General features: G+C 38.0%; 1 protein-coding gene across 1 annotated transcript in view; it reads left to right on the top strand.

The window, feature by feature from the left end:
* Positions 1-14464, top strand: part of LOC126199286 (protein KIAA0100) — a 340503-nt gene that overhangs the window by 126830 nt on the left and 199209 nt on the right. Inside the window, exon 15 of the mRNA XM_049936105.1 lies at positions 4648-4834. Coding sequence (XP_049792062.1) covers positions 4648-4834 — 187 coding nt within the window. The remainder of the gene's footprint in view (positions 1-4647; positions 4835-14464) is intronic.

The raw sequence follows: 14464 nt of genomic DNA, 5'->3' as shown, positions 1-14464 counted from the left end.
AGGTAGGTTAGAAAATTTGAAAAGGGAAATGGATAGGTTAAAGTTAGATATAGTGGGAATTAGTGAAGTTCGGTGGCAGGAGGAACAAGACTTCTGGTCAGGTGACTACAGGGTTATAAACACAAAGTCAAATAGGGGTAATGCAGGAGTAGGTTTAATAATGAATAGGAAAATAGAAACGCGGGTAAGCTACTACAAACAGCTTAGTGAATGCATTATTGTGGCCAAGATAGAGACGAAGCCCGCACCTACTACAGTAGTACAAGTTTATATGCCAACTAGCTCTGCAGATGACGAAGAAATTAAAGAAATGTATGATGAAATAAAAGAAATATTCAGATAGTGAAGGGAGACGAAAATTTAATAGTCATGGGTGACTGGAATTCGAGTGTAGGAAAAGGGAGAGAAGGAAACGTAGTAGGTGAATATGGATTGGGGCTAAGAAATGAAAGAGGAAGCCGCCTGGTAGAATTTTGCACAGAGCACAACTTAATCATAGCTAACACTTGGTTTAAGAATCATGATAGAAGGTTGTATACATGGAAGAACCCTGGAGATACTAAAAGGTATCAGATAGATTATATGATGGTAAGACAGAGATTTAGGAACCAGGTTTTAAATTGTAAGACATTTCCAGGGGCAGATGTGGATTCTGACCACAATCTATTGGTTATGACCTGTAGATTAAAACTGAAGAAACTGCAAAAAGGTGGGAATTTAAGGAGATGGGACCTGGATAAACTGAAAGAACCAGAGGTTGTACAGAGTTTCAGGGAGAGCATAAGGGAACAATTGACAGGAATGGGGGAAAGAAATACAGTAGAAGAAGAACGGGTAGCTTTGAGGAATGAAGTAGTGAAGGCAGTAGAGGATCAAGTAGGTAAAAAGACGAGGGCTAGTAGAAATCCTTGGGTAACAGAAGAAATATTGAATTTAATTGATGAAAGGAGAAAACATAAAAATGCAGTAAATGAAGCAGGCAAAAAGGAATACAAACGTCTCAAAAATGAGATCGACAGGAAGTGCAAAATGGCTAAGCAGGGATGGCTAGAGGACAAATGTAAGGATGTAGAGGCTTATCTCACTAGGGGTAAGATAGATACTGCCTACAGGAAAATTAAAGAGACCTTTGGAGATAAGAGAACCACTTGTATGAACATCAAGAGCTCAGATGGAAACCCAGTTCTAAGCAAAGAAGGGAAAGCAGAAAGGTGGAAGGAGTATATAGAGGGTCTATACAAGGGTGATGTACTTGAGGACAATATTATGGAAATGGAAGAGGATGTAGATGAAGATGAAATGGGAGATACGATACTGCGTGAAGAGTTTGACAGAGCACTGAAAGACCTGAGTCGAAACAAGGCCCCCGGAGTAGACAACATTCCATTGGAACTACTGACGGCCTTGGGAGAGCCAGTCCTGACAAAACTCTACCATCTGGTGAGCAAGATGTATGAAACAGCCGAAATACCCTCAGACTTCAAGAAGAATATAATAATTCCAATCCCAAAGAAAGCAGGTGTTGACAGATGTGAGAATTACCGAACAATCAGTTTAATAAGCCACAGCTGCAAAATACTAACACGAATTCTTTACAGACGAATGGAAAAACTAGTAGAAGCCGACCTCGGGGAAGATCAGTTTGGATTCCGTAGAAATACTGGAACACGTGAGGCAATACTGACGTTACGACTTATCTTAGAAGAAAGATTAAGAAAAGGCAAACCTACGTTTCTAGCATTTGTAGACTTAGAGAAAGCTTTTGACAATGTTGACTGGAATACTCTCTTTCAAATTCTAAAGGTGGCAGGGGTAAAATACAGGGAGCGAAAGGCTATTTACAATTTGTACAGAAACCAGATGGCAGTTATAAGAGTCGAGGGACATGAAAGGGAAGCAGTGGTTGGGAAGGGAGTAAGACAGGGTTGTAGCCTCTTCCCGATGTTATTCAATCTGTATATTGAGCAAGCAGTAAAGGAAACAAAAGAAAAATTCGGATTAGGTATTAAAATCCATGGAGAAGAAATAAAAACCTTGAGGTTCGCCGATGACATTGTAATTCTGTCAGAAACAGCAAAGGACTTGGAAGAGCAGTTGAACGGAATGGATGGTGTCTTGAAGGGAGGATATAAGATGAACATCAACAAAAGCAAAACGAGGATAATGGAATGTAGTCGAATTAAGTCTGCTGAGGGAATTAGATTAGGAAATGAGACACTTAAAGTAGTAAAGGAGTTTTGCTATTTGGGGAGCAAAATAACTGATGATGGTCGAAGTAGAGAGGATATAAAATGTAGACTGGCAATGGCAAGGAAATCATTTCTGAAGAAGAGAAATTTGTTAACATCGAGTATAGATTTAAGTGTCAGGAAGTCTTTTCTGAAAGTATTTGTATGGAGTGTAGCCATGTATGGAAGTGAAACATGGACGATAAATAGTTTGGACAAGAAGAGAATAGTAGCTTTCGAAATGTGGTGCTACAGAAGAATGCTGAAGATTAGCTGGGTAGATCACATAACTAATGAGGAGGTACTGAATAGGATTGGGGAGAAGAGGAGTTTGTGGCACAACTTGACCAGAAGAAGGGATCGGTTGGTAGGACATGTTCTGAGGCATCAAGGGATCACCAATTTAGTATTGGAGGGCAGCGTGGAGGGTAAAAATCGTAGGGGGAGACCAAGAGATGCATACACTAAGCAGATTCAGAAGGATGTAGGTTGCAGTAGGTACTGGGAGATGAAGAAGCTTGCATAGGATAGAGTAGCATGGAGAACTGCATCAAACCAGTCTCAGGACTGAAGACCACAACAACAACAACATGAAAAGGTGTTAGAAAAAACGTTTTTAGTTTCTTGTACATCGAAAAACAAAATTCGTTGTATATGTTTATTAGTTTCAGAAACATAGACATGCCAAGTTTGATGATTCTTTTTGATGCACCCTGTATAACAAGTTATACCAATATGGAGTATTTCAAGAGGTTGATTAATTATTCCCACTACAAAATGCACAGTCAAAAACACACATTATGATAGGTATGGTCAGATTTTAGCCTAAATAGATTGTCAAAATAAAAATAACTGTAGTTGTGTGTACTCATATTACATGATGCAGTTCGTAACGTTTATTTAACATTTCCAGAATTATCTCATGTTCTTTCATAATTATATCATTTGTCTTTTTTCATTTTTTATGTCTTTTGTCTGCCTTAGGTTCTCAGAACTTCTACTCTTAAAGGTCTTTTTTACATCTATCCTTCTTTCTTGTTGTCCTAATGCACTTTTTCATAATGAAAGTTGATGTGTTTCCAGTTCTGAATCCTAACAGCTCATCATACTCTGAAGAGCCAAAGAAATTGGTACACCTGCTGAATATCATGTAGGACACCCGTGAGCATGCAGAAGTGCCGCAACGCGACATATATGTCTGAAGTATTACTGGTGGGAATTGATACCATGAACCATGCAGGGATGTCCATAAATCCGTAAGGGTACAAGAGGGTGGAGAACAGCACATTGCAAGGCATCCCAGATATGCTCAATAATGTTCATATCTAGGGAGTTTGGTGGCCAGAGGAAGTGTTTAAACTCAAAAGAGTGTTCCTGAAGGCACCCTGTAACAATTCTGGACATGTCTGGTGTCACATTGTCCTTTTGGAATTGCCGATCGGAATACACAATAGATATGAATGGATGCAGGTGATCAGACAGGATGCTTATGTATGTGTCACTTGTCAGAATCATATCTAGATGTATCAGGGGTCCCATATCGCTCCCAACTGCACACGCAGCACCCCAATACAGAGCCGCCACCAACTTGAACAGTCCCCTGCTGACATGCAGGATCCATGGATTCATGAGGTCGTCTCCATACCCATACATGCCCATCCACTCGATACAATTTGATACAAGACTTGTCTGACCAGGTAGCATGTTTCCAATCATCAACAGTCCAATGTCGGTGTTGACGGGTCCAGGCGAGGCATAAAGCTTTGTGTCGTTCAGTCATCAAGGGTACACGAGTGGGACTTCTGCTCTGAAAGACCATATTGAAGATGTTTTGTTCAACTGTTCACACACTGGCACTTGTTGATGGCCCAGCATTGAAATCTGCAGCTATTTGAGGAAGGGTAGCACTTCTGTCACATTGAATGATTCTCTTCAGTCGTTATTGGTCCTGTTCTTGTAAGACCTTTTTCTAGCTGCAGTGATATCAGAGATTAGATGTTTTATCAGATTCTTGATATTCACGGTACACTCATGAAATGGTCATGTGGGAAAATCCCCACTTCATCGCTACCTCAGAGATGCTCTGTCCCATCGCTCGTGTGCTGACTATAACACCACATTCAAACTCATTCACATCTTGATAATCTGCCATTGTAGCAGTACTAACTGCTCTAACAACTGCACCAGACACTTGTTGTCTTATATAGGTGTTGTCGACCACAGTGCCGTATTCTGCCTGTTTACATCTATCTGTATTTGAATATGCATGCCTACACCAGTTTCTTTGGTGCTTCAGTGTATTTTTCAGTTATTCAGTGCTTTCTTTTACTTCTCTCATCTCCACTGTTTTATTTGTGAACTTAGCTACTTTTTTGTATCATTAGTTTAAAGCTGTTTTTCTTCTCTTTTTTTTTTATAGAAGAAATCATTGCAAGTCTTAAAGACAAGAACTACAGCTTCCAGACCGGATCATTAGGGATCTCTGTGAATGGAAATGACATATTCTTAATTGAAGGCTTGAATATTTCAAATATCAAAGAAAATAAAGAAATTATGTTAGAAAGAAAAAACACAGAGGGTTTTGTCTTACCGTGGAATAGAACTTGGTAAGTTACCTGTTAGGCATATACCAGTAACTTTGCTGTTGAATACTTGTTATTGTTACTGAAAGTGCTGGAAGAAGAAATATAGTTTAGTGTCTAAATATGTGACTAATTTTCCAAGAAGTGGTCAAATATGAAATCAGAATTTTAAGTCGAGAAGTTGCATTGCATAAATTGTAATTTTGTAATGTACAATTATTATTTTCCTTAGGCAATGCTAATTCCAGCTTATGACTACAATCCGTCCACCTGTTATTTATATCTAAAGTCATAGCTGTCAGATGTTTGAAATGACATGCCTGTTTGACATTGTTGGAACATATACCTAATTCTAAAACTATTTTTTTTTTTTTTTTTTTTTTTCTCACCAAAATATGGCATTGATTTATTTTTCCATTAATGCTGACAAGTTATTGGAGAAATAATTTATTTGTAACTTGTATGGTGTTATGTTTTTTCATTGTATATAGAAATAATGTATAGAATTTGCATGTCACTGGTAAACCATGAATTTGTTAACTGTTTGTACTGGTGAGTGGTTTTTATTGTTAGACAGATTCAGCAAGAAAGTGCAGTGGACTCAATTCCTTAGATAATGATGCTCACCTGTTCACATTGATTAATGTTTTTAATGATTCCATTGAATCACTTCCCCAAAATCCAGGTTAGTTTTTTGTCAAGACCATTTCCAGTTCCTTACACAATACTTTCACAATGTGCACTTGTCTACATTTACATATCTACATACATACTCCGCAAGTTATCATACAGTACATGGTGGAGGGCACCCCATTCCATTACTAATCATTTCCTCTCCTGTTCCACTCACAAACAGAGTGAACCCTAATCTCTCTTATCTTCATGGCCCTTACACAAAATGTGTGTTTGCAGCAGTAGAGTTGTTGTGCAGTCAGCTTCGGATGTTAGTTCTCCATATTTTCTCAACAGCATCCCTCTTAAAGAATTTCACCTTCCATTCAGGGATTTACATTTGAGTTCCAAAAGTATCTCCATAATACTTGCATGTTGTTTGAACCTACTGGTAACAAATCTCACAGAGCATCTTGAAATTGTTTCGATGTCTTATTTTTATCTGGCATGGTGTGGATCCCAAACACTTTAGCAGTACTCAAGAATAGGTCAAACTAGTGTCCTATAAGTGAACTCCTTTACAGATGAACTACACTTTCTTAAAATTCTCCCAATAAACCGAAGTTGACCATTTGCCTTCCCTATTGTAATTCTTACATACTTGCCCAATTTCATATTGCTTTGCTGTGTTATGCCCAGAAATTTAAATGATGTGATGTGTCAAGCAGCACACTACTAATGCTGCCTTTGAGCATTATGGTTCTATTTTTCCTACTCAAATGCATTAAGGTACCTTTTTCTTCATTTAGAGCTGGCTAACATTACCACAACGTCAACAGCAAACAGCTGCAGATTGCTGCCCATCCTGTCCATCAGATCATTCATGTATATACAAAATAATAGCAGTCCTATCACACTTCTCTGGGGCACTCCTGATGATACCCTTGTCTCTGTTGAACACTCACCACTGAGAATACTGTTCTGGTTTCTATTACTTGAGAAGTCTTCGAGCCCCTCACATATCTGGAAAGCTATTCTGTACGTTCGTACCTTCGTTAACAGTCTGGAGGGGGGCACTGTGTAAACTGCTTTTCAGAAATCAAGAAATATGGAATCTGTCTGTGTGCCTTTCAGCCATAGTTCACAGTGTATCATGTGAGACAAGAGACAAGCTTAATTTCACAAGAGCCATGCTTTATAAAACAGTGGACAGGAGCTTTTCTGTCTTAAGGAAATTTATCAACAATATAGGAAAAGATAGATTGCTATTTACCATAAAGATAATGCATTAAATTGCAGACAGCCTCAATTAAAAGATACTTAGACAAAGCTTTCAGCCACGACTTTGATTAGAAAAAGAGATTCATTCACACAAGTGAGCACACCTTATGCTGGGATTCCACACGGACATGGCAACATATTTGTTTTCAACTCTTTCAGTTGTTTCTCTACACCAGGGATGCCTATCACTTGTTGTCAATACTTGAGTCTGTGTAATGATAAAATGATGGTATGTTTTTGTGATTCTCCTGCACGAATAGTTTCTTAAATGCAAAATTTAAAACTTCAGCTTTCCTTCTGTTGTCTTCATTGCCACACCAGACTGAATAGAAGCCTTAGATGCTGTTAGTGAGTTACAAAGGACCAGAATTTTTCGGTTTACTGGCCAGATCTTTTGCTAAAGTATGATGGTGGTAATTGTTGTATGCTTCACTCATATATCTTTTTACAGATGCACAAATCTCAATGGACACTTGCCTGTCATCATCTGCATTTCCTCTTTTGACCCAAGAGTGCAGCAGCCTTTGCTTTGTCAGCATTTTCCGAATTCCGTTGTTAAACCACGGTGTTTCTGTTCTTAATCCACCCAGTAGGCACATACTTCTCCAGAGCACAATTTACAATCCATTTAAACTTTGCACATAATTCCTGTGTCTCCATTATACTAGACCAGGCGAGGTGGCGATACGGTTAGCAAATTGGACCTGCATTTGAGAGGATGATGCTTCAAATCGCATCCAACCATCCAGATTTAGGTGTTCCATGATTTCCCTAAATTTCTCCAGGCAAATTCCAGGATGGTTCCTTTGAAAGGGCACGGTCGGTTTCCATCCCCCATCCTTGACACAATCAGATCTTGTGTTCCATCTCTAATGACATCGATGTCAACAGGATGTTAAACTTAGTCTTCCTTCCTTCCTGTCCATCATACTGGAACTAAGCAATGTGAGTTGACTATCTAAGTGAGATGCTAACTATTATTTATCTGCTCGTTCTAGTGGAAACACTCTCTTAGCCTTCTCGACTCATGCTGACGTGAGTCACAAGTTGCAGACAACAGCAACCTGCATGCTCAGTAGCTACAGGCAAGATCTCCTCCACATGTCAGATGAGGCCCCCTGGCAGACATACTGAATGCACATTGGCTATCTGTCTGGCCCTGAGCGCTATCTCCCTAAAGGGGTTTATAATGCGCCTAATGTGGGAGCTCCAAATAACTATCAAACTTCTGCCCATGTGTGCCTGCTCGGACCCTGCTGAAGGAAAGGGCACCTGCTCACTTTCAGGGCACATAAGTGAGACCAGCCAACCAGTCTCCTCATTGGCCCACCAACTGGAGTGATAAGAATTTGTTACCACACACCCTTCACCCTGCTGTGAGGGCAGATCCACCATGTTTGGCACACTAGAGGTTGCCTCACAACAGAGCCCATAGGCAAAACATGCAGTGCTTGAGTCATCCCATATGATTCACCAGATTCTCCGCCAACACTACACCCCGAAGCAGCTGCCTGAAGGCGGCAGAACCCCCTCACTGGTCCTGAAGCAGTAAAGTATAAAAGTTGACAGAAACCTAGACATGCAATTTCCTACCCTTATGACTTGTCACCAATGAATGCTGATGCTGTAATGATCTGTGTTGCTCTGCCAGTTCACAAGAAATGAAAACTGCGGCTATAGACTGCCTGAATTTACACTTACAGTCAAAAAACATGGGATTGAACCTTTTAAGTAGAATAGCAAGCACAAAATTTAAGAAATAAACTAGTAACAAAACACAGGGAAGGCTGCATACATAACTTGCCATTCTGGAGATGTGTAATTGTTTCTCCAGGTATTGGTGTTGGCAGACTACTGAGTGTCCTGTCCCTTGCTGTCACTGAGTTATGTAATCCCCAGATATATGATTCCAGTGTTAGACCTTTGTTGAATATCATACTTCCATTTTGCCATTCTGTATCCACTGTAATTACTATCTTCAACCATTTCCAATTCACTAGATAGTAAATGCCTCCTCTGTGTGAGGTCTGTTCAGAAAATATTGGGACTTTGTAGACAATATTTTTCTATGCTTATCTTTTACTTATAGTTCATAGTCTGCTTCAAAATAATCTCCTCCACGATTGATACACCTCTCCCAACACCATTTCCACTTCCGGAAGCAGACTTGGTACACCTCTGCTGTATTGTGCAAAGCACTGTCTGCTGATTTTCTTTTATCTTTTTTACTATTGCAAATCTTCCCATTCAGTGGGGTTTTTCAATGTTGGAAATAAAAAAAGTCCGCAGGGGCTGGGTCTGAGGACAAGGCAGCACAGTGATTTCGTTTTTTGTACAATAGTTATGCACCAATAGGGATGAATGTGTGGATGTGTTATCATGATGCAAGAGCTATGAATGTCTCACCATGTATCAGGCCATTTCCTTTACACGTTTTCTCATAGGCATCGCAGTGCACCCTGATGGTACCATCGATTAACAGTTTGTCTCCGTGGCACAAATTCATGATGAACTAATACTTCAAATTCAAATGAAATTATCGGCATGGCCTTGACATTTGACCTGACCTGATGAGGTGTGGGTGAGGTGTGGTTTTTTTTTTTTTTTTTTGAGAGAGAGAGAGAGAGAGAGAGAGAATGTTACCCAACCCATTGTGAAGATTGAACCATGGTCTCAACATCATAAATGTAGATTCTTGTCTCATCACCAGTTATGATTCTCTTAAGGAACATCGCATTTTAATTTGCATGATCCAAAAGCTCTGCACAGATTGCAGGGGAAAGGTATTTCTGATCTTTACTTGTGAGTCAAGGGCAACTTGACGGCAACATGATGCATTCCAAGATGCTGTGTCAGGATTTCATGACATGATCAACCTGAAATGTTACATTCTTCTGCATCTCTGACAGTTTGGACAGTCAGTCTTCGATTAGTGTGCACAGTTTTGTTGACATTCCTGACACAAGCTTTGTCGGCAGATGTCTAAGGACATCCTGAAAAAGGGTCATTTTTAACTTCTATTTGGCCATGTTTAAACCATGTGAACCATTTGTAACACCAAGTACAGCTTCATCACTAATCACTGTGGGCTTTCTGTATCATTTGGTGTGTCTCTGCAAATGTTTTCTTGGATTTCGCGCAAAATCTAATGCGTATGCGTTGCTCCTCTAACTCTGCCATTTAAAAATTCACAAACTGTGGGAGACAACATTCTACTCAATACAGCAATGAACAATAACTAACAGACATACAACAATAAGGCTTCTAGCAGTTACACACTAAACACAGGCATATGCAGGGATGCGAACTGCACTTCGCTCCAACACACCATTGGCATGAAATTATTAATGTTCCGGAATTTTTTGAACAGACCTTGTACTTCCCCATGCATAGTGGTTCTCAGTGATACACATCTCCATATGTTCTGCATGTTTTGTGATGCCACCTACTTTTTGTTAGGTCATTGCCCTGGTCTTTTCTTATCCCTTTGAAGGAATTTGTTATTCTACCTTTCATCTATTCACCTTACCACGTGTACTGCACACCACCTTTTAATTTTCATCAAGTTGTAATATCTTCCTCTCCAACCTGTTTGCTGATTCATATGTTTTTTTGTGTCCTACAGTAATTTTCAGTGTGCCTCAGTCTATTGCTCATTGACCATCCATCAATTTTTGAATGCTTTTGAAAGTCAACACATTACTGTTAAAGGTAAAAACTGATGATATACACATACTGTATACTTTAGAAAAATTGAAACCTAATTCTGAAAATACTACATAGTTAAACAAAAGCACTCCTGGAAAATTTCACTTTTCTATTTGTCTCCTTTGATTGCTTTTCTGTTATTGTGTTCAGCTGATCTCAATAAAAAAAATTCTATTGGTTCATTGTTAATTTTTACTGTTTCGTTTTTACTTTGTTAACTGTACATTATTTTCAGTGTATTATTTAATGTAATATGTTATTTAATATTTTGGCAATGATGATTGCTTTGTCATATCAAATACACCATGTGATGGCACTGGTTCTCTCTGTCTGTTGAAAGTAACTTCCTTACCTCCACGAGTTTTCTTTGACAATGGGCTGCCATGAAGTGATGTGGTATGGTACAGCCTGGAAAAGCCATTTAAAAGTTAGACTGCACTGTATGTATCAGCAGGGTGTATAATATGTTCTCTTACCTACTGCACACAGGGTTCTTTATTACAGGTCTAATTGAGGCTGTTGAATAAAATAAGTTCCTGTCTAAAATTTTTGTCCTATATTGTCATTTTAACAGTCTACAGGCTGCTATCAAGTCCACTCTAACTCACAGTTTTTTAAGTAGAAACATCTGCTTGCTCTTAATTTGTACTATCATGTCCCTTTTAATGTCAGATCTGTCAGTACTAGTCAGCATAAGCACAGAATTTACAACCTGCTGTTTAAAGAACCACAACTTTTGACTGTCAAGAAATGATTTTTAACCCTTAGAATGGAACACCCATCTGAGAGGTGGGTATGTTTGTTCCACTAGAGGAGTTGAAAATTGTCCTGTGGTTCTAGCTGGCTTTGAGAGCCTTATTTGGTATTCTGTCTTAATGCAGTGAAGGTCAGTCACATGCCTCTTTGTGCCAATTTAGCCTGGAAAAGCTTGCTTTCATTCCAGACCCATGCACCCTCTCAGGCCGATGTTCCATTTAAGGGGTTAAGTCCAACATTGGACATAAATTTTGGTGTGCTTGCTCAATACTACACTGTATTAAGTAACCTTACGTTTGGAGTTAAGACTGCATGGAACACCATACTGACGTGAATACTTTTTTTTTTCTTTCCATCCATCAGGAAGAACGTCAAAAATATTCTCAAAACTTCCAAAAACGTTTATTACACCAGATCACAATATTTTTCCAAAACACTCTTTTTCTTAACAAAAATAAATCACAGTAACAACTAAATAATTCCACACTCAATGGGACCTGAATTATAACTTCTTGAGACTACTGTACACAAAAATCTGTCTTCTTCTCTGTTTGAATTTGTTGGAACATAATGTAGCCAATCAGCTTCAGAGTTTTTCACACACAATATGGTAATTTCCATCCTTGACTAGTACCCAATTATGAGTTAACTTTAACCTATTTCCAGGATAAGTATTTTCCAAAAATTAAATAAACTGAAAAAAATCTTATGTTTTCAATCCATAAGGACAGAAGTAAAGATTATGCTTCTAGGATCCTTAAATTGATTACTCTACATTAAGTGTGTCATACAACATTTGTGACTCATTGCTTGATTTCACTGCTTGAGTTACATACTCTTTTTCCATTAATTATAAACTAATTTCAAGGTCCATACATCACTTACACGTTATATTCATCATCCCACTCCCTCTGACAGCTTAACATATGAAAATAATATCATCAAATATTGAAAATAACTACAGTTTGAAAACTGAATCATTGCTTAACCTACACTGTTGTGAACCAAATGGTTTTTAATAAACTATTTAACAACAAAGTGTTTGTCTTAAATCATCCTTTGTTTCATTTACGAAAGCATATTAACATGTCAGTGGGAAATTATTAAATTTATGATTTTAGGTAATGTTAAATATCTTTGAAATTATTTAAAGTAGGAAACTCAGACTCATACAGTAGTTAACTGTTGTTGTTTTGAAAAGCTCTGTAAAATTCTTTCTTGATTGGTGTATGGTAAATTATTATTTATTAGGTAAAAGGTGGGTGTTGTCTAAATGACTGGCAAAACTAGCTCATATGACTAGGCTTGCAACCTGCAAGTAATCACAGAGATGACAGATGGTAATCTTACAGCTTCCTGATAATCAATCCATATCAGTAAGCCACAACCACACCTGTGACCAACAATGTTAAACAACTGGTTATGGTGCCATTTAAAGGACAGAAAAACAGTGGGCTGATAGTAAGTCAAAGACAGATAACAGAGTCTTAGGTTGTAAGAGGAACGTCAACAAAGAAATAACAAGGGTGATGGAGTGTAGTGAATTTGAATCAGATGATGCTGTGGGAACTGAAAAGTATTTGGCAGTAACATAACTGACGATAGCAGAAGTAAAGAGGACAGGTAATAGTAAAATAAGCTTTTCTGAATAATACAAATATGATAACTTTGAATATAAATTTAAGGATTAGGAAATATTTTCTTATAGTATTTATTTGGAGTGAAGCCTTTTGGAAGTGAAACAGGGACATAAACAGTCCAGACAAGAAAAGAAAAAAAGTTTGAGATGTTCTGCAGAAGCGTGGTGCAGATCAAATGAGTAGATCACTTAAGTAAGTAAGAGACACTGAATCAGGTTGTGGAGAGAAGAACTGTATGGCACAACTTGAGTAAATAAAGGGATGGGCTGATAGGGCACTTTCTGGGGCATCGAGAAATAGTTGATTTGGTAATGGAGGAAAACATGAGGAGTAAATATTGTGGAAGAGATGTAAGATTTGACTACATTAAGCAATTTTGTTTGTAATTTACTTTGTTACATTTAACTGGAATAAGTACAAATAGCAGCAAGCAAGATATTTGTAGTTTGTTGTTAATACTGTATACAGATTAAGTTTTTATGGCTCGCTTTTGATTTGTTAAGAAATACACATTGATTCATTAGACATCACTGAAGGTTCTTGTCATTGGTGAGATCTACAGGATATGAATGAATGAATAAATAAGAGTTGCCACAGGATAGATTAATGTGGAGAGCTGCATCAAACCAGTCTTTGGACTAGAGGCGACATCATCATCTTCCACAATATGTTTGTGTAAAAATGTGAGAAACTTGAGAAACTTAAGTAGCTACCAAGTATATTCACTACCAATAAATTTTGTACATACCTTAGGACCCACTTTGTGTCATGCAAAATTGTTAGTAATGGCCCCCTGTGCTGCCTGTTTTCAGACAGCTATAAAATGTGATAAATATATTCTTGCTAATGCTTGTTTTATGGGAGCTAGGCTGCGGTCCAAGATATAATTCTCTGCCTAATATATCATCTTCCATTGCTACAGACTTGATCAGAGGCTTTAACAACTCAGAAAGGTATTACAGTCTCACACACATTCAAACTGTTTACACACATCCACTCAATGGTTGGCTTGTGACATCATCAGACTACTGCTTAAGATCACAGCATCAAGCTGACATATGTTATAGAGCTTGCAGCAGGGAAGAGTTGGCACTATTTGTTTTATTTAGCCCTAAGTTCAGCTTGCTGAACTTTCCTTAGACTGTAACTGTATTCTGAGTCTTAAAGCCTCTGATGATGTCGCCAGCATTGGAATACGAAATGTTAGGCAGAGAATTATATCTTGGACCACAGCCTTATGCCCTCAAAACAAATAGCAACAATAATACAAATATTGGCCATGGAACTCTGCATTCTAAAATATATTCTTGTAATGAGTATTGTGTAATTTAATTTTTTTCAAAGGGGGTCTAATATGAATAATGATTATAGTTTTCACATACAACAGTGCATTTGTTTCTTCATTATGGCATAGTTCTGGCTTTTTTTAATGTATATAAAATTATAGTGAATGCCACGTTCAGCAAAGTTAAGAATGATATCAAAGCTGATATTGCACATTTAACATCTGTCGATACTAAAAACTAAATGAAGCAGTGGTTCATCTACATTATATTTAACTACATTAATAAGCAAACAAAGGAAAGTGAACTGTCAGTATTACATAAGAATTCTGACTCAGAGGAGACAAAAGTTCAAGAACCATATTGCGATAAGT

Source organism: Schistocerca nitens, chromosome 1 (assembly GCF_023898315.1).
Source record: "Schistocerca nitens isolate TAMUIC-IGC-003100 chromosome 1, iqSchNite1.1, whole genome shotgun sequence".
Classification (NCBI taxonomy): Eukaryota; Metazoa; Arthropoda; class Insecta; order Orthoptera; family Acrididae; genus Schistocerca; species Schistocerca nitens.
The sequence above is the reverse complement of the archived record's forward strand: the minus strand, read 5'-3'. Positions and strand labels throughout refer to the sequence as shown.